Source organism: Stegostoma tigrinum, chromosome 7 (genome assembly GCF_030684315.1).
Source record: "Stegostoma tigrinum isolate sSteTig4 chromosome 7, sSteTig4.hap1, whole genome shotgun sequence".
Taxonomy (NCBI): domain Eukaryota; kingdom Metazoa; phylum Chordata; class Chondrichthyes; order Orectolobiformes; family Stegostomatidae; genus Stegostoma; species Stegostoma tigrinum.
Genome location: NC_081360.1, coordinates 54,097,290 through 54,118,719, shown reverse-complemented (window position 1 = coordinate 54,118,719; position 21,430 = coordinate 54,097,290). Strand labels below are relative to the sequence as shown.

General features: G+C 42.5%; 1 protein-coding gene across 11 annotated transcripts in view; it reads right to left on the bottom strand.

The window, feature by feature from the left end:
* The window catches only part of fmnl2a (formin-like 2a), a 255,298-nt gene that overhangs the window by 96,676 nt on the left and 137,192 nt on the right, over positions 1 to 21,430 (bottom strand). For all 11 annotated transcript variants that reach the window (XM_048534453.2, XM_048534446.2, XM_048534452.2 and 8 more), the window contains exon 2: positions 5,786 to 5,869. In XM_048534453.2, coding sequence (XP_048390410.1) covers positions 5,786 to 5,869 — 84 coding nt within the window. The remainder of the gene's footprint in view (positions 1 to 5,785; positions 5,870 to 21,430) is intronic.

Here is a 21,430-nt window from a genome sequence, read left to right as displayed (position 1 = left end):
AGCTTTGGCCTCAGTGGCAGAGCTCTAGCCATTGCTGGGAAGCTTGTAGCTGTGCCAGCATCTAACACCAATCGACACTCAACTGAACCTGCTGCTGTCAGTCAGGCGATGGGCAGCAGTTCGCAGTTGGGCCACACAAAGATTACTAGGTGGTGGAATCGATGGGAGAGCCAGGCCAACACTGGGTCTTCTAATTTTCATCCGATTTTGCCTCCAAATCTATCCCCACAGGCAGGGAAAACACAGTCCAGAAAATGAACATAACTATGGTGAGTGGAGCTGGATATAGGGAACCGTGAGATCATCTGAAGAACTCAAGAAAGTTTCTGAGCAAATTCCCTGGATCGGGAAAGATATTTCTGCTCTGGGATGGATACAGGGCAGATCCATCAGAATAACGCCATGACAAAGGGTTAAATTACTGAACAGCATCCATAAATTTGACATTTATTCACTTGGGTCTAGAAGGTTAGGTGGATACCTAATAGATGGGTTTAAAATGGTAAAGCTGTTTGGTAGGGTAACTGTGAAGAACTTACTTCTTCTCATGGGAAATTCAGAATAAAATATGCAATGCTAAAATTAGAAACAAAAATAGAAAATGCTGGAAAAACTTTGACAGACCCTGAGGGTGACTTTCTTCCACTCCGGTAATGTGTGTCCTGAGGTGATTTAATAGTTCAATTGTGGAGGATGAAAGGGTTAATGCAACATGAAACACACTATCAAAACTTTTGCATGGCAACTAATGTATCTGAAGATCCAGCATTGACCTTACTCTCCATACAAAAGAACTCATTGTGGAGGAAGAAGAAAGATGACCCACCTCTTCACTCCCACTTCAATTCTTTCTACTGGCAGAGAAGTTAAAACTGGAGTGTGCTCCTTTAAACTGTGGGGTGTGGCAACCATGACAACATTTTTCATGAATGCATCAGGTCAGATTGTATCATAGGAAAATAGCCTTTTAAACCATGTAAAGAACTTAAGGTGATTTTTATAATGTCAGAAAAAAGCACCAGAGGTAGTACCAACAACTTCACCAAATTCTGCAATAGCTTACCCATAAAGAGGAACAAAATGAAATGCCAAAGTTAGCCTTTAAATCCTAGCTCTTTAATCTGCAATCTAATAATTCATTGTTGTGGCTGTTGCATAAAGGTCTTCAATGAAATAAGTTTCTTCCTACAGTATCAGTTTGTTATTTTGCGACATATCAAATATAAGCAGAATTCACTAACTAATGCCATGAATTTTAGATCTACTGTTCAGTTTGTTAGCCATAGAGAATAGGAAGCTTCTAAATTTAATTGTCAGTTTGTGCTATCAACTAAATCCCGGTTAAGGTGTCGGAATGCACTCCACAATTAGCCTGTGTAATGACCACATCTTTTCATTTCCTTTGTTTTTGCACAGTAAACTAAAAAAAGGACAAAAATGGCTTTAAACCAAGGATACTGAGCAAAAGAGATAGCTGAAGTTTTACAGATCATGTTTACTGGATACATTGTGAACTATATACAGTGTTGTGTTTTCCTGGAACAGTCAGAGCAGAAGCAGACATCATGGAGCCAGTGAGTTCTGAACTAAAAGGAAAAACTGGCTAACAATAACATTCTGGTTGGCTGACCAGGTGACTGTGGCTTATGTGGGGGTAGTGCAGCTGAGAATCACCTCGCCTGCAAAGTATAGCATCAAAAAAAATCTCACTCTGCCGTGTGGTAGTACCAGAAATTTGCCAGTCACACTAACTGTATTCTTCTCATCTTCATCCAGAAATCTCCTGTTGAAGGAGGAATATAATGCCTCAAAGACAGTGAAAGGACAAATTCTCAACCAGTGCATGAAAGAGAGCATCTGTTGTGCAAACGACTTTGTGCCAACAGCAAAGAACTAAATAGAAATTGAAAGGAAGAAAAGGAAAGCAGCTCATTGAATCTTGTGGTTGAGAATGGTGCTATTAAACTGTTTCTCTGATTTCTTTTTCACCCTTAATCTCCATGTTTTTGTGTATCTGTCTGTTGGTAAAGGTAACACATTTAATAGAGAATAGAGATCAATTTGTAGAGTTATGTTAGCAGTTCATATTTCTTATTTGCTATTAAACAGCTATTTTCTTGTTAATTATATAACATGTTCATGTCATGGAACCTAACCTGAGTTCATTAGTCAGGCTACTAAGACAATTTTAGATAATTTGATTAAATCCAGGAATCACGGGACTTGATTTCCAGCGCACAACACCAGAGACACACAACAAATGCTATTATAAGGAAGGAAGAAATGACCAGCTCCCAAATTTTATCTCATAGCCATTGATGAAAGTATTTTTGTGGAGATATTGTGCAGAAAGCAATTTGGCTTTGGTTCTGTCATCATTGATTAATTAAAATGAATAATCTTGATATAGCCACTAAGATACTAAATTAAAGGGCAAATGAAAAGTCTGGAACATCAGCAAGATGTCAATCTTTTCAGGGAAGGAAGGATCAAAAATAGGGCATTGACAGAGAATGCCACAAAAAAAAGAGTTGTGATTCCACACTTGACAGATCTCGATGCCAAAGTTGAAATGCAGTCACCAATCAAATAGCACATCAGGTAGCAATATTACAGATTATGCAGCCAATCATTCATTGTGGCTCAGAGTCACATGGGTCTGTAGTACACTTGTGATAATCAGCTGCTAAGCCAGTTTAGCTCACCGCTTTGTGAGACAGGCAAACTTAGCTAATTGTTGCTATCTGTAACCATTTAAGGCAGATAGTCACTGTAACAACTCAAAAAATTTCAAGCTCCAGGTTAGACCAAGCTTTTTGTCTTTTTTAGTCCAACTAAGTGTGACATCCAGACAAAACTTTCCTACCAGATTTGGGAAACCGACATTGGGATCACTTCCAGTTCCCAACAATACTCTGGGCTGTGGAGTGGAGGGAAGATGTTATAGCACATTATTTTCATAGGTTGTTAATTAGCTAGAGGACAATTCACACCCACAAGAATGGTAAAAGAGGTGGGACTGAAAGAGAGTGTACGTTGAACTTTAAAACAGGCGCCAGCTTATATTTAACTTCATGAATGCAACCACCAGGTTCCCAGAAGAGCAGCTGAGGACTGGCACCCAGTGCAGGGCTGCCCTGAGCTTTATACACACTGACCAATATGTGAGGAGGAAAGTCCTCTTTCCGGGAGAGCAGACCATCTTGTAAAGACAGATAGAGGTGGCTGAGACGGTGAGCAGATAGTGTCACAACAGACTGAGTCTAGGCTTTGAAAAGATTCAATAATCTTCTTTAGTCAGGTTAAGTGGAACACTGGCCCCTCATGATAGGCCTCTGGGTATTCAACTTCCAGCAGACACACTTGATCAGTAGCCTTAAGCATGCTTGCTTTCTTTTATATACACTTGTGGGACGCGGGTGTTACTGGCTGGCTAGCATTTATTACTCAGCCCTAGTTGTCCTTGAGAAGGTGGTGGTGAGCTCCCATCTTGAACTGCTGCTGTGGGTTGACCTACAATGAGTGATGATAATTAACAACCTGTCCTGGACTTCCCACATAAATGTGACAGTCAAAAAGGTACAACAATACCTCTTCTTCCTCAGGCGGCTTAGGATATTTGGCATGTCCACAAGGTCCCTCACCAACTTCCACAGATGCACCATTGGATGCATACTGTCTGGGTGCATAACGGTCTGGTATGGCAACTGCTCTGCCAGGACTATAAGAAACTACAGAAGGTGGCATGCATAGCCCAGACCATCACAGAAGCCAACCTTCCATCCATGGACTCTATTTACATGGCTCATTGCCACGAAGGGGCTGCCAACATCGTCAAAGACCTATCGCACTCTGGTAATGACTTCGTACAACCCCTTCCATCAGGCAGAAGATACAGAAGCCTGAGCATGAGCAGGTTCAGGAACTGCTTCTTTCCAACCTTTATCAGACTGTTGAATGGATTCTAGCCTCAAAACATGTAGCCTGCAACGTAATCTGTATGCCTCCAAGTCTTTTTGACCTGTTCATCTTTGCTTGATCTGATCTGCCTGTGCCCCTCATAAACAAATCTTTTCACTGTATTTTGGTACACATGACAATCAATCAATCAATCATGATGGAGGGAATGCCATTGATGAAGCAGCTGAAGATGTTTGGGACTAGGAAAATACCCTGATGAACTCCTGCAAAGATGTCCTGGAGTTGAGATAGCTGAGGTTGTTGGAGGTCAGTCATCGTATATGACTCCCACCAGCAGAGAGTTTGCCCCCCGATTCCCATTGATTCAAGTTTCATCTGGGCTCCTTGATGCTACACACAGCTGAATAAGGCCTTGATGTCAATGGCTGTCACTCTCACCTCACCTGAAGGCAAGAGAAGTGTATGCCCAGGTACTCACTGAGCCCTCAGCAAGACTGCAAGCCAAAGCACTGTTGAAGACAACCTCCTATGTCAGTGAATCAATGGCAACGGTGAACAAACAGCCCCTTTCGTATTGCTGTTGTTTTTGCATGTGAAAAGGCCATATAAAGTCAGTGAAAGGCCAGAGAGGACGGGAATCCCTCCAATCCTCTTTGTAGAGCAAGAGCAAAGGGTTGAGCTAATCATCATGGTGTATAATCTTATAATCAGGAGTTATGGGAAAAGGGCAGGGAAGTGCAGGGGAGAAAGTTGGATCAGCCATGACCCTATTGAATGGAGGAGCAGACTCAAGGGGCCAAATTACCCACTCCTGTTGTTACTTCTTATGGTCTTGGAGTATGAGGGAGCCACACTACATGGGGAGTTGTCACCACCAACACTTTCCTTGGCCTATCTGATCATCTATACAGCAAATCCAGTGGCAAAGGCTGCTCCTGCATTAATGCTCGTAGAGGAGTGTCTGGAGTCCAGTCCCTTGGTACCTGAACACTCAGTGTGACTGCTAGGAGCATCCCGGCTGCAAGCCAAGACAAGTGAACAAGTTGACTCCATCTGCATAATGTCTTTGACAGGCTATTCCAATGCAGTCCCCTTTCTGACTTCTCATTCTTATCCAAGTTTGACTACCCTTCTGGGAAAACTGAAGGATCCCAGAACTATGTGGTTGCAGTATTTTGAAGCACCTCCTGTTTTTCAACAACTCCTAAGTTGGATTGTTGTTCTCATCAGCAGACATATGACATGTAAACACATTATGGTCTGGCTGGAGTTTCTGATAATGCTGCCAGGAATTATTTAGCATTCCGTCTTTCACTCAAACAAAATATTATCAAACCCAATGAAGACGTCATTGTTTGGAAATTTATTTGGGGATCCCATTATCACTGACAATTAATCACACTTGTTTTTGGTTAATTCAACGAATGTGTTGATGTGCTTTTCTCTTGCTTGCTATCATTAGAAGGTACAGTTTTCAACCTTCCAGTGGCATGACAATTTGTTTTTATTTTGCTGATTTGCTTTTGCAAAATGCGGAAGATACATCAAAAATGCTAACATCTGTGATGGGAGCTTTAGACTGCATGCACACTTTTTTTAAAAAAAAAGCCGATTGTCAACATTATTCCATCTATTAAACAATAACCATAATAGACTGCAAACAAATCATTTATTCCAATGTGAAGTATTTAAATCCATGGAAGTCACAATAAACAAACAGAACAAATCCAGATGCTTGACACGGAACTGAGAACCACTCAGAGATGTCAGCAATGCAACAGGCCATTCAGTTCACTCCATATATTCAATGCGAAACTTAACAACTCTCAACCCATTATTCATGAGTGTTTTAAATTGGTTTTACCTGATCACAAATGAGCTCCCACTTCTTCTCATTATCATATTGCCTCAGCAATCTTGCTTTATCAGGAGGAAGATTCATAGAGTTCTGCAAAACAAAAGGAAAAGGCTTGTTACAATAATCCAGTAAAAACAAGTAAATTAAAATTTTACCCAACGGTATTTAATAGCTCAATTCATGTCGTAATGATCAACAATACGCTAATAATGATTGTGTTGCAATTATGAGATCAGCTGGATCTCTATCGTTAATTCTGTTGCACTGTCTATCCATAGCACTGTCAGAACTAATGCAACATAATTTACTACGACATCAGATGACCCACAGACACATACATGCCAACCATCAACATTTTACCCTGATGCTTAGCATGGCTGCTCAAGAGCAGAAAAGTAACGTGGAATTAGCCTGCTGCACGGGCTAGGATATTTTGCTTCAGTCATTCAGAGTTCATGTCAGGTAAACATACAGTATTGTGCCTCACTCTTTCATCCAATAAAAACTTATCAACAGGAAAATCGGAAGGTGGAAGGTTCATAATCTCCCACTGTGTTTGTGTGGGATGGGCTGGGAGCATTGGAAGAGAAATTTGGATCCTTTTTCTTACAGCTTTAGTGTTGGTTTAATTTCACTGGAAGGTGGGAACTTGCCAGGGAGAACTTTGGTCAATACCAGAACACAAGACTGACTACACAAAGAGAACAAGACAACATTAAATGGCATTTTACAAATGAGATGATAGACAAATAAACGACAGCAGTATATCCTAGTAACAAATCCTAAGCTACAGAAAATTAATCCAGATATGTTCACATCAGGTCTGTTCGACATAACCAATCTGCTGTTACAAAATGAATAATTTTAATATCAGACACTAACGAGCTTAGAGGAAGGCTGATGTGCTAAAACCCATCTGTCTATTTTCAATTGAAATGCGAGCAGGCAATCGCCCATTTTTAGAATAATAAAATGTGAGGCTGGATGAACACAGCAGGCCAAGCAGCATCTCAGGAGCACAAAAGCTGACGTTTCGGGCCTAGACCCTTCATCAGAGAGGGGGATGGGGGGAGGGACCTCTCTCACCCACTCCAACCTCTCCCCCGCAGAACGGGCAGCCCTCCGCTCCCTCCGCTCCAACCCCAACCTCACCATCAAACCCGCAGACAAGGGTGGCGCAGTGGTAGTATGGCGTACTGACCTCTACATCGCCGAGGCCAGACGCCAACTCTCCGACACCACCTCCTACCGCCTCCTCGATCATGACCCCACACCCGAGCACCAAACCATCATTTCCAACACCATTCATGACCTCATCACCTCAGGGGACCTCCCACCCACAGCCTCCAACCTCATTGTTCCCCAACCCCGCACGGCCCGTTTCTATCTCCTTCCCAAAATCCACAAACCTGCCTGCCCTGGTCGACCCATCGTCTCAGCCTGCTCCTGCCCCACCGAACTAATCTCCACCTATCTGGACTCCATTTTCTCCCCTTTGGTCCAGGAACTCCCCACCTATGTCCGTGACACCACCCACGCCCTCCACCTCCTCCAGGACTTCCAATTCCCTGGCCCCCAACACCTCATATTCACCATGGACGTCCAGTCCCTGTACACCTGCATTCCGCATGGAGATGGCCTCAAGGCCCTCCGCTTCTTCCTGTCCCGCAGGCCCGACCAGGCCCCCTCCACCAACACTCTCATCCGCCTAGCGGAACTCGTCCTCACACTCAACAACTTCTCTTTTGACTCCTCCCACTTCCTACAGACTAAGGGGGTGGCCATGGGCACCCGCATGGGCCCCAGCTATGCCTGCCTCTTTGTAGGTTACGTGGAACAGTCCATCTTCCGCACCTACACAGGCCCCAAACCCCACCTCTTCCTCCGGTACATTGATGACTGTATCGGCGCCGCCTCTTGCTCCCCAGAGGAGCTCGAACAGTTCATCCACTTCACCAACACCTTCCACCCCAATCTTCAGTTCACCTGGGCCATCTCCAGCACATCCCTCACCTTCCTGGACCTCTCAGTCTCCATCTCAGGCAACCAGCTTGTAACTGATGTCCATTACAAGCCCACCGACTCCCACAGCTACCTAGAATACACCTCCTCCCACCCACCCTCCTGCAAAAATTCCATCCCCTATTCCCAATTCCTCCGCCTCCGCCGCATCTGCTCCCACGATAAGACATTCCACTCCCGCACATCCCAGATGTCCAAGTTCTTTAAGGACCGCAACTTCCCCCCCACGGTGATTGAGCACGCCCTTGACCGCGTCTCCCGCATTTCCCGCGACACATCCCTCACACCCCGCCCCTGCCACAACCGCCCCAAGAGGATCCCCCTCGTTCTCACACACCACCCTACCAACCTCCGGATACAACGCATTATCCTCCCACACTTCCGCCATTTACAATCCGACCCCACCACCCAAGACATTTTTCCATCCCCACCCCTGTCTGCTTTCCGGAGAGACCACTCTCTCCGTGACTCCCTTGTTCGCTCCACACTGCCCTCCAACCCCACCACACCCGGCACCTTCCCCTGCAACCGCAGGAAATGCTACACTTGTCCCCACACCTCCTCCCTCACCCCCATCCCAGGCCCCAAGATGACATTCCACATTAAGCAGAGGTTCACCTGCACATCTGCCAATGTGGTATACTGCATCCACTGTACCCGGTGCGGCTTCCTCTACATTGGGGAAACCAAGCGGAGGCTTGGGGACCGCTTTGCAGAACACCTCCGCTCAGTTCACAACAAACAACTGCACCTCCCAGTCGCAAACCATTTCCACTCCCCCTCCCATTCTCTTGATGACATGTCCATCATGGGCCTCCTGCACTGCCACAATGATGCCACCCGAAGGTTGCAGGAACAGCAACTCATATTCCGCCTGGGAACCCTGCAGCCATATGGTATCAATGTGGACTTCACCAGTTTCAAAATCTCCCCTTCCCCCACTGCATCCCTCAACCAGCCCAGTTCATCCCCTCCCCCCACTGCACCACACAACCAGCCCAGCTCTTCCCCCCCACCCACTGCATCCCAAAACCAGTCCAACCTGTCTCTGCCTCCCTAACCGGTTCTTCCTCTCACCCATCCCTTCCTCCCACCCCAAGCCGCACCCCCAGCTACCTACTAACCTCATCCCACCTCCTTGACCTGTCCGTCTTCCCTGGACTGACCTATCCCCTCCCTACCTCCCCACCTACACCCTCTCCACCTATCTTCTTTACTCTCCATCTTCGGTCCGCCTCCCCCTCTCTCCCTATTTATTCCAGTTCCCTCCCCCCATCCCCCTCTCTGATGAAGGGTCTAGGCCCGAAACGTCAGCTTTTGTGCTCCTGAGATGCTGCTTGGCCTGCTGTGTTCATCCAGCCTCACATTTTATTATCTTGGAATCTCCAGCATCTGCAGTTCCCATTATCTCTCGCCCATTTTTAGAAGAAGGGTTTGCAATTCAATTATAGAAAAACAGTGTGCCTGATACCTCATCTCATTTTATTTTTAACCTTGGCTAGCTAGGTTTTCCCCAAGTCTTGAAATGAGAAACATGTTAGCTGAAAAATTACCTGCTTCATTAACCCTATACCTGCAAACCAACCACTGTCAAACCATTTCAAACTCCGATATTCCCAATCTCACTCTGCAAACTCCTCACCCTTTCTAGTTTCTACCATGTGGCTATCACACTGCTCTTGGTCTGTAATCTCCACAACGTCAACCGCTGATCTGCCTCCCCTAAACATTACCTCCCTGTTTTTGCTTGGTTTTGTACTTTGATCACCCCATGTTGCAGACTCTGACATTCCTCCTCCTCACCTTCAACTGACCTGATCTCCTGACTTTGTCCACTGATCTTCTTCCAAAACAAAGCCCTGACTTTCCCAGGCTCTTAGACTAGAAGCAGTCACCTAAGTCTGTACTGACAGCCAGGCAGGCTCTAGGTAAACCTGGACTTTCATTCTTTTGGCTTTCTTAACCTTAAAACATGCATGGTCCTAAGCACCATTCCACGACCTTTCTGCCTTGGTTAATATCCTTGAAAAGTCCTATCAGAGGTTAGCGATTGCTAAAATATTGAATTTCGCAGATCATCTAGTTGAAAATAGTGCCAGCTGGAACCATTTTTCAAACATAGGCTAGTAAAATTTCAAAATCCCTCCAACTGCAAGATGATTGGCAGGACTCAAAAGTCAAATCCAAATGAGGATTTTAAACTTCCTTCAAAGAGTGCTGTGATATTTTGTAATGCAATGAGCATAAAAATGGGATTAACATAATAAGGACAGGATGAAGAAACAGTAGGAAGAGAGAGTCAGCAGTGACCATTAGACTAAGACCTGTAACTTAATAGACCATGATCAAGAGACAGTCAAGCACTTACATGTCACAAGCAGTGATAACGAATGCTGCTACTACCTTTAGCCTTTATGCCACAAGAGACTCACAGCATATCCAGGGCCACCCAGCAATTTTGTCTTTCTCCCATGATCTAACTATGTATGTAGCACTTATTGTTTATATATAGGGGCATTTAAGCGATTCTTGGATAGGCACATGGATGATAGCAAAATGTAGGGTATGCAGTGTAGTTTGATCTTAGAGTTGGATAATAGGTCAGCACAACATTGTGGGCTGAAAGTCCTGTACAGTTCTGGACTGTTCTATCGTCTATATGCTCATTTTTGATGGTACAAGAATCTAAAATCAACAGCCACTTGTAATAAAAAGTACTTTTTAAGAATACATACAACCCATTCACTATACATTATTTTTGGCACATATTATTCACCCCAAATTCTGCCAAATGCATCAAATTATACCTAAAATGGCGCTTTATGAAGGAGGCGTGCTGCAAAAACTGCCATTCTTTAATATATCTAAATTCAATCACCTCTAAAACCTCAAGTAGTTTTCCTGCTAAGTCTAACCAATGAGATATTTGGGCTTGCGTAAGGTGCCCCAGAGGAAATCATTGTCGCAGCATAAGTCAGATGTGGTTAAAACATTGTAATCTGATTCCACGCATGAGCAATCAAACATAAAATTAGCCCCAATACGGACATCATAAAGTTGAAAATGAAGGCACGTGTCCCACTATATTCTTCAGTCACAAGTAACAGTCACGAACAAACAACTTAATTTTGGATTTAACTGAAAAAGGCAAATGTGAATGCAATCCCAAGATACTGGCAATAAACCTGCAATAGTTTGTAAATCAACACAATGGAATGTATTCAGTTACTGTAAAGTGTTAGTCTGAACCTTGGACCTATTTTCAGAGACATCCTTGTCATCACTTTTTTTTCAATTACCATGTGTTGTGGCAATATAAGAATGCAATTTATTGTTGTTTCTGATGAGGACCAAGTGCAAAATCCAAATGAAATTAAATAAAATGTCAAATTATTCTTTCTGCAGCTTGCTTTTGACTTTCTTTTAGGCGCTTGCATAAACAATAGCACTATTACCCCAGCTACAGTACAAAAATCAGTTTAATCAAACTTGTAGCTAATGTTCTGGAAACATTGCGTGACCAGCTTTAACGAAAATAATACTTTGTAGTAGAGATATTTCGGGAAAGCTTTTCAATTTGCTGGTTGCGCATGTAAAAGGTGCATTAATCAAATCTGAAAAGTAAACTTGAAATGCCTTTCAAGAATTCATACCCTTTCACTTCAAAGAGAGTACAACCCGCAATCTTTTTATGTGTTTCACCTAACTTGCAGGCAAGCCTTGATTGCTAATGAGCAGAAGTACTTAAGCTAAACAAACTTCAAAAGGGCATAAAGTTGGTGAACCCATCAAGTGTGTTTAAAGATTTACAGGGAATTGAATTCTTCCTCTCGTCACAACATCTTTAGAAAATGGCTGCTGATTTCACTTCGGAAAGTTATTTAATGATCCAGAAAATATGGCTGCACAAGTGCAACTAAGAAGATATCATTTTCATTCATTTCCAGAAGGTTGGTTAGGCTCAGTACTCCTTCAAACCCGAAATTATAGTTTTTCTTTATTCATTCATGGGATGAGGGCTTCGAACAAACCAACATTTATTGCCCCTCTCTAATTGCCTTTGAGAAGATAGTTGAGAGTTGCCTTCTTGAACCATTGCAGTCCATTTGCTGTAGATAGACTCACAATGCTATCAAGACTTTGGTGCAGTATCACTGAAGAAATGATGATGCATTTCCAAGTCAGGATGGTCAGGGGCTTTGAGGGTAACGTGGTGGCATTACCATTCATCTGCTGCCCTTGTCCTTCTAGTTTGTAAATGGCCATGGGTTTGGTTTGGAGGGTTCTGCCTAAGGGAAGTTGGTGAATTTCTGCAGTGCTTCCTGGAGGTGGCACACATTGCTGGTAATGTGTGTTGATGTTATAGGGTGTGAATGTTTTTGGAACTGCAACTGGCAGGTGGGAATTACTCCATCACACTCCTAACTTGTGTCTTACAGATGGTGGACTGGCTCGGAAGAGTCAGGTGGAGAGTTGGTTGCTGCAGGATTCCTAAGGCCCTGAACTGTTCCTTACTCACATAAATACAGTGGCTTCATCTGGTTCGGTATCTAGTTCTGCTGCCCTAGTCCTTCTAGATAAAAGTGGTCATGGATTTGGAAGGTACTGTCTGAGGATCTTGAGTGAATTTCATCTCCAACTCATTAATATAAATATTGTGTACAGCTAGATATTTGGCATGTCCGTAAGGACCCTCACCAACTCTTACAGATGCATCATTGAAAGCTTACTGTCTGGATAAATAACAGCCTGGTATGATAATTACTGTGCCCAAAACCATAAGAAACTACAGAAGGTGGTGTGCACAGCCCAGACCATCACGGAAGCCAACCTTCCATCCATGGACTCTATTTACATGGCTCACTGCTACGGAAAAGTCGCCAATATCATCAAAGACCCATCGCACTCTGGTAATGACCTCCCACATCCTCTTCCGTCAGGCAGAAGATACAAAGGCCAGAACACACACACACACACACACACACACACACACACACACACACACACACACACACACACACACAAGAGCAGCTTCTTCCTGGCCGTTAGCAGACTGATGAATGGATTCTCTGGCCTCAAATGACACTGGGCTTGCTAACGTTGATCTTGCCTAGAGCACACCCTGTGCAATGTAACCTGTATGCCTCAGTCTTTTTGATCTACACATCCTTTGTCTGTTACAATCTGTCTGTACCACTCGTAAACAAAACTTTTCACTGTTTTTCAGCACACAGTATAAGTCAAACAATCAGCATGGAATATTTTGCCACTGGGAATATTACAGGCAGGTACTAATGCGCATTTTAGGCGATGAAGAAATAAACACAAAGTTGGGCAGCATTGGACAATGTGCCTGCACAGTTTTGCTTGATCCATCAGTTGCACCAACAATTCTAAGGAATCGCTAATTGATAATCAGCCTATTTCCTTCAATGTTAAAAACAAACAATATCATCCTGGAACAGGCTGTGCCTTGCTTCCTCATGGTGTGGTGGTGTGGACTGGTGTAGCCCAGAGTGGGACTCAAGACAGCGTAGCGTGGACTGATATAGCCCAGAGCAGGATGGTAATGGTGGAGAAGGAAAAGTTGGACTCGCTAAGTTCTCTTTCTTTCTTTTATTATACGTTAATGGGAGTGATGCCAATGCATTGAAATAGTTTAAACTTTTCATTGTGTTTTACATTGAATACATGTGACAATAAATGATTCGATTCATCACTGAGGGGTCTGGGTGAATAGGAGAATCCTGGAATATATGACATGCTCCAGGTGTCAATATAATAGAAGACATGACCCAAATGATGATGGGAAACACCAGCTCCTATCTGGTCACATCTCTTCACCCCAATCTGGTGCCTATACTCAACCACATCTCTTTGAACACGTGGCAATGAAATTGATTTCCGTCATTCAGTAGAGCACACATCAGCACAGGTTAAATGACAAAACTGCTGTATGCTGTTATAGTTGAACTTTATTGTTACAAGAACCAAGTTAAGAAAGACAGATTTTCCATTTTGGTAAACCAAACGTCTCTTTGAGTCAGTAGTTTCCAGAATCTGCTTCAGATTCGGAACCTACTCAATGTTTTCCACGGCTGATGAGCTCACTGAGGTGAAATAGTTTCAGAACTTCATTCAACACCTGCACCAAATTCCTTTTGTAGTTAAAAAAAGGCCTAGATTTTAGCAGTGTGCTGACAATGTATTTTTGTGAATCCCACCACCCCTACCCACCACCTTCATCTCAGGACACAGAAATTGTTCAGAGACAGCTGAGTTAAATGTGCCACAATGGCTGTGCATTAAAGAGAAAAATTCTTTGTATAGTGAGATTTTTCCCTGTGTTTGCTTTTAAACTTTTTCATGGAAAAGCACAGCTGTAATTATATGATGCTAACTATCAAAATATATTCAATTACTTATTGTTTACACTGACTGTGCATTTCAGGCAGCAAATTCTAATGGGTCATGTCTGAGACTAGAAGCTATACAGCATAGTGATTAAAGGCTAAGGGAGTGGGCTGGATTTTCAAGGAATCAGAGAAGCTGCACACAGGAGTGAAAGTGGAGGCCACAATCTGATTTTCACCACACCCTCCATTCCCAAACTGGTTCTTATTTGCAGAATTCCCATTCTGCAAATAAGAACAATCTATTTCTCTGTAACCGTCATGGAGTCAGATCAGTTTTTAAAAGGATTCATTGTTCACAACACCTCATATGTTGTTGTAAACCCTAGTCTGAATAAAAGAATCTGTTTGAAAGGTCTAGCCCTTGCAGCCCACTCTAAGCTATGCACCCAACCCACACTGATTGCCCTCATAGCCTTATACCAAGGTCTGGCCCTTCATGTACCCATCTGGCCATTCACACCCTCTGTGCCAAGCTCTACTTATCCTACAAAGATAAGGCTATAGCACTTGCATGCCCATTCGCCCACTGTATAGAACCAATGAACACTACAGTGACAACAGCAAGTGCTGAAAAAGGTCTTTAAAAAGACATTCAATTGTAACTGTCCTACTTCTTAAAAACTCCTTGCGGATAAAGATTGCCAATAAAGATGTCAGTTTGTGACTCTCACACTGTAGCTAGGGGCTTTTCAAAGAGCATAGAGTTTTAATGGCCTGGTTGAGCTGGGGCTTCCTGCCTGTAAGAATCATGCAACTACCACCTTTCCCATGCTAGCAGATAGTCTGATGTCAATAACAAGCGAGGAACTTCATCTGAGATCCAGCACCATTTCTGGAGGTTCATAGTGTCTTCCGAGCTCCACAAAAATTCAGTCCTTGTGGTCAGGCATTTCAACCGAGAGAGTGGGTTTTTGGGCAATTAAATTCTTGGCACACCAAGGAAATAAAAATCACTTTTTACAACTTCATTCAACAGCGCCTCTGCACAGCACCAATAAGACGTGTCACCATTCAGGAAGGTCACCTCTGAACAATTCTAGGCAGGGCTTATGCAAACAGAAATGAAAAAAAATCTATTGATTTGGTTCAATACATCATGCTCAAGTAGTTAAACAGTAAAAGCTGTTGTAAGCTTTTTGTTTCATGGTCATCTATTGTTCATACTTTCCCAGACAGATATCTAACAGTGCTTTGGGAAAATAAAAGCAAGTGATTTTGTAACAACACTGCTTACAATGTTATCATTCAATTTGGTGAATTTATTCAGCTAAGCAAGACTTGAGCACTGGCTAATGGTCAAAAGCAAATAAAATACAGGACACAATCACAAACCAGTTCTTCAAATTTATTTTCCACCAAGCTAATCCTCTGTCTAGCTTCACGGGTCAAACTGGAATAAAATGGCACTTTTCCACATCTGTAAAAGGGACTCACAAGAAAGGAAAAGAAAAACTTTGCAGTGTTTGTGATCACGGTCGCCTCAAAAGCACTTTGCACACAATGAAGTACTTTTGAAGTGTTGTCACCGTTGTGAGAAACAATGACAACTAACTTGAACATAGAAAGCTCTCACAAATAGCGTTTTGATAATCATAGAATAGTGCAGAAAGAGGCCATTCGGCCAATCGTGTCCGCACTGACCTGTCGAAGAGTATCCTGTCTAGTCCTCACCCTGTGACCTATAACCTTACACATACCATGTCTAACCTGCACACCCCTTGACACTATGGGCAATTTAGCATGGCCAAACTATCTAAGTGCACATTGAATTATGGGAAAAAAAGAGAAAACATAGCAAAAATCCCACACAGACACAGGGGCCATGTCCAAACTCCACATAGACAGCCACCTGGAAATGAACTCAGGTCCCTGGTGCTGTGAGGCAGCAGTGCCACCCCCTGAGCCACTGTGCCACCCTGGATGAACAGAATTGGTTTTTGTGATGTTGACTAAGGAGTAAATATTTACCCAGGCACCAAAGATAACTCCCTGCTCTTCTTTGAGCCAACATATTGGGATCTTTCCATTCATCTGAGACGGCAGACTAAACTAAAATAAAAACAAATAGCTAGAAAAATCTAGCAGGTCTGGCAGAATCTGTGCAGAGAGAAATCGAGTTAACATCATGACTCCTATGAAACTTCTGCAGTTCCCAAGACAAGCCATGGGACTGGAAACGTTAACTCTTGTTTCCCTCTCCATAAACGCTGGCAGTCCTACTGAGTTTCTGCAGCACTTTCTGTTTTTGTTTCAGATCTCCAGTATTTACAGTACTTTGCCTGTGAGGGCAGACTAGAACTCTATTTACCCTCCCATCCAATGGCTGCACCTCCAACAATGTGACACTCCCTCAGTCATGTACTGGACTGTAAATGTTGGTTTTGTGCTTATGAATGAACTATCCTTGAAGTAAACCATCTGGCACAGAAGCAAGAGTTCTACCAACTGAGTCACTGCTGACACATTCAGGAAAGCTAGCTAAGTTTCAAAGTTAGGAACACTAGAGTTCACCTGCATAGCTTAAAGTTATGCATTTCCCAACATTCTCCCCACCCACAAATGAATTTCCACACACTATTAGACTATTCTGGTTCACTCCCATCAGAAGACCTTTGCAAGAATCTGAATCTGACCCTTTTTGTGACTATTAATTCACTGGGTATGGGCATCATTGGACAGGTGAGAATTTATTGTCCTTCCTAATGTGTTCTGACCATATTAACAAAACCAACGAATTAGCTGCTAGAAGATAGCAGTGTAGCAGATTAACTTACCTCCGTGAGAAGTACCTAACACACTGAAAGAATTTCCAAAGTGGGCAGTACCTGGGAGCTCCGATGTGGCGGCAAAGACAGGGAATCTTAAACTTTGCTATAACATACTATTAGGTGAACACACTGGTCAACCTAAAATAATCGGTTAAAAACAATGATCTTTGCTATTCCACCACGGAAAGTGCTAACGCCTCTCTTCAATATCTCTCACTCACTCTACTTCTGAGACTGTACCTATCTCCCACCAAGTCTCATGCTCTACCAAGTTTCACTACTTCCTCCCAGTTGGCATACTCACTCTCACCCGTGCCAACCCCAGTAGCACTAACCCTGCCTACCCTCTGTGTTCCCGAATAACTCACTTCTCCACCCACACTAGAAGTAACAGCTGTGCCACCCACTTTCACCTCCCCAATACCCACCTTTCTCAAAAAATAGCCCACTGGAGGGCAGAAAGAGTCAAGCCGGGTGGCCAGCTGCCCACCATTGGGCTCCTCATCCCTTAGATGGAGACAGCCCAGACTCCGACTGCCCAAGTGAACATGTCCAGGCCCACTGACTGGTTGTATTACAGGCTGCTCTTGACTTACCATACCTTGACCAAAGGCTTGACTGAGGACTGCTGACAACCATGATAGCATTCTTGCACACGGGCTGCATGTGGTAGGTACCTATGGAACACGCCCTGAGATGTTGGTGCCCAGTGTCCAGCATGGAATTCCTTTGAAGCAAGCATGAAGCTTAAGTCACCAGGTAGCCACTCTGCCTTACATGTTAAGAATTTTCATCATCCAGTTAACTTTTGGTGGGAGGCATGATGGAACGCTTCATATTAGGAAGTTAATCTGCAACTATTAACATCTTTAACAAACAACAAACCCCTAAACATGCAACTCACTGCTCCCTGGCAAAAATCTCACCTCGCTGTCTAGAACTTGTCTAAAAGATGCGGCAAGTCGTTCCTGGCATCAAGGTAGGTCTCGTTGGACTCCTCACACAATTCTGCCAAATTCTCGCCATTGCTAATGTGATTCAAGCCCCTGTAAGATTCTGATCATGTACTTTGCTTGGATACTGATAAGCTGATCAAAAAGTCCAAGGTTGCATGTTTACCTAAGGTAAAATTATGTCCAGAAATTATGCTATTCAAATGTTCATTTTTGACCTAATAAACCAACCAGCAGCTATTTAAGGTTACACAAACAGCAAGAACGCCATTCAAAAAAAATGGAAACTTGAATACAATTGAAAAGCTTTAGTGAAAGAACTCTGCGTTCTCAAAAGCCCTGTTATAATCAGATCAACATCTATAAACCATTCCCAGCTGACTAGTGGAGAACTGAAAGGACTGCAGTAGTCTAACATTAAAGCTCATTTTAAGGAAGCAAATCTGATTTTTTTTCAAGTCAGTTGAGTTAAAAACTAACCTGCTGGGATTTGAGGAATAATTTTTCAGTAACAAATTATATTGAGGAATGAGCAGCCTAGACATAAATAATAAAAGTATAAGAGTTTCTGGTACTTATTTATATAAGCGGGTGGAGACAAGAAATTACTGCCAATGACAGGCAAGTCTTCTGGGATTATATCTAACAGCACACAAGTATTTTATTGCAAACTTTTTCATAATTAGTTTATGATTTCAAATGTGAAAACGATTTTCACTTCCAGCATTTTATCTTAATTCTTGAGCAGCTTATAAGGTCAAGAAACCTGGATTGAATCACTTCCCTATTTGAGTTTTACCTAATCCAATATTTGCATAACTTGCTTGGTAGAAGTGCCCTTCAACAAACACTAACGAAAACAGTGTGACTCGATTCTATATATCAAGCTCCAAATGAGCAAAAACGAAATTTCTCTAAAACACCAGATTGTTTCAAGATTGTATTTTTATCCTGTAGCACTTGGTTCAATCTAGCTTGAACAATTTTCCTGTGTTCTATATCCTCACTTCCTCATGTAGCCTTCCTTCACTATTTTTCTGCAAATTGAGGCAGATCATTCTTGCACTTTTTTTCAATGGAGCCTACTTCGACACAATTTTTTTTTGTTGGTTGTGTTCAAAACTGTGTACTGTACTCCAAATACAGCTTGCCAAACATCTATGAAAATTAAAATAAGCAGTCTTAAAGTTGAAGTCACCTGTCCACAAATAGCTTCAAACTAACTGAATTTTCAGCAAATCACTACCAACAATATCCAAGATCCAAGATAACAAAGTGCGAAGCTGGATGAACACAGCAGGCCAAGCAGCATCTCAGGAGCACAAAAGCTGACGTTTCGGCCCTAGACCCTTCATCAGAGAGCTCTGTATACGGGGTCCAATGTTATATGTTTGTTGATTGCATTATGGGTTGAGAACCATACGTTGAACAAACATACAGAATCAGACCCCGTATACAAACCTACACAGAACAGAACTGGAAGTGACTCTACTCACCACAACAGACAGGACTTTATAAATTCCAAGCTGAGTGAACTACATTGCTTCATCGGAGGCCTCACTGATGATGTCACCTAGTATGGTGATGAAACGCCTGATCAAGAACAAGCCATCTTGGCGAGGAAGTCAACAACCTCACCCATACCCCGAGCTACAAATCTTTGCTAAAATTTTAAATGACTTTATAATACTCATTTGGTTTTCACTAGGTTTTGCTGACAAATATTTTTTTTCACCACAACAATCTAGGTTTTGCTGGAAATTTTTTAAAGTACAATACAATTATTAAATTTCCAATCAGCAAGGAGGAGGTTGAACAAACACACTCCACTTATATTTTTTCTTCTGAACCAGCCTCATCATCCATGCCACTTTCTATAACAAATTAGACAGCACTAGCGTTTCCTGGGTACTACTCAGTCTCTGAAGCTGTGTACCTCCTTCTGGAGAGCCATGAATGGTGATCTGATTGTGTTCTTTCATGCAACATTACCAAACTATCATGGTCATCTTTCTTGGAACTTCTGCCATGAACTTTAGTTCTTATGCAATTTTCCAGTAAAATACAGAACATACATTTATGAATACTTTCATACAGTGTTTTTGCTCATTCGTGAACAGATTTGCTACAAGTAACCAAAATTCAGGCGTTTCTCATGAGTGTTTCTCCTCCTCTCCCAAAGGCACTGACTCTTTTCTGGGCACAGCTCCAAGGTACCAAGCTCATTCTAAAAACTCATATGAGCACTCTTTGATAAACCATGAGCTTTCTCAGAGACAGTAAATGTCTGCAGTGATATCATATCCAAGGAGCATTCTAACTTAATCTGATGGTAACATACATTCATTTACAGCTTAAATATCTGGCTTGCAGTTTCAGATCACGAGTGATGGGTTTCTCAAACCAAAGAGGTGAAGGGATCCTTGGCAATGCTACCACCCACTCTTAACTAGAACAGCACAGACTGACTATCTAAACTAGGATTGCTCTGCTGGCATGGGATTCAACTGGGTACATCCAGCACATTATTGGGAAGGTTATCATCAATTCATTGATGTGATTGTTTCAATGAAACACCACAGTGCAAATTCTCAAAAGATTATACCTGAGGAACAATGCAACGAGAAGACACTATACTTCCCTTTAATGGGAATGAAGGAACAAACATTGAAAGAAATGAGACTAAGTGGCTCAGAAAGACCTGAGAACATTAACACCAAGCAAACTATCTGGACAATATATTCTAAAATCGGGAGGAAATAGTCTATGACTCAAGGTCACAGGGTGGGGTGGGAATAAGAACTGTAAAGTTCTTATTCTGTTTTCAAATTTCTTGTTCAGTAGATTTAACGGGAAAGCAGCAACTCAAGGAGGAATTTGACTCATGCACAGTGCAAATTTACAACTTATAAATACTGTCCTGTTAAAAAAAAATGCTAGTGTCTGAGTGCATGAAGATCTTGCTAAGAGTATGGTTATTTTTACAGGTAGTCATGCTCTGTACTATGGAAGTGCTTATCCGACCGCAAACTTCAAACGAAAAGGCTCAAGTTCTTATAAAATTCAGCACAAGAAACAAAAGCTATTTCTCATATATAGAGACTTTTCTTACTGATAGCAGCAGGTTTCACTGCAAATATTACACAAATCAATAGCTGCTGCTCCAGATCCACACCCAAAATCCACAGAAATGAACTGAAAACAGCTGCAAATGTTATAAGCCATGGCTAGAGCTATTAGTACAGCCTAACTAGAACATTATACTGACTCAGCCGTAGTATCATGAAATTTAATTGAACTAGTCACATGCTAAATGTGCAGCAGCTAACATGACCTAACAAATTAATACATGATACAGGTAACCATAAAGAGTTGAATAGAAGGTTAGACTTCATTTTCAACGGAGGTAACTAGCGTATGTGATCAGCTGGCTCGGACTCTTTCATATGGCTCTCTCCTCGGTTTACTAACATGTGTTAGTCTCTCAGCACA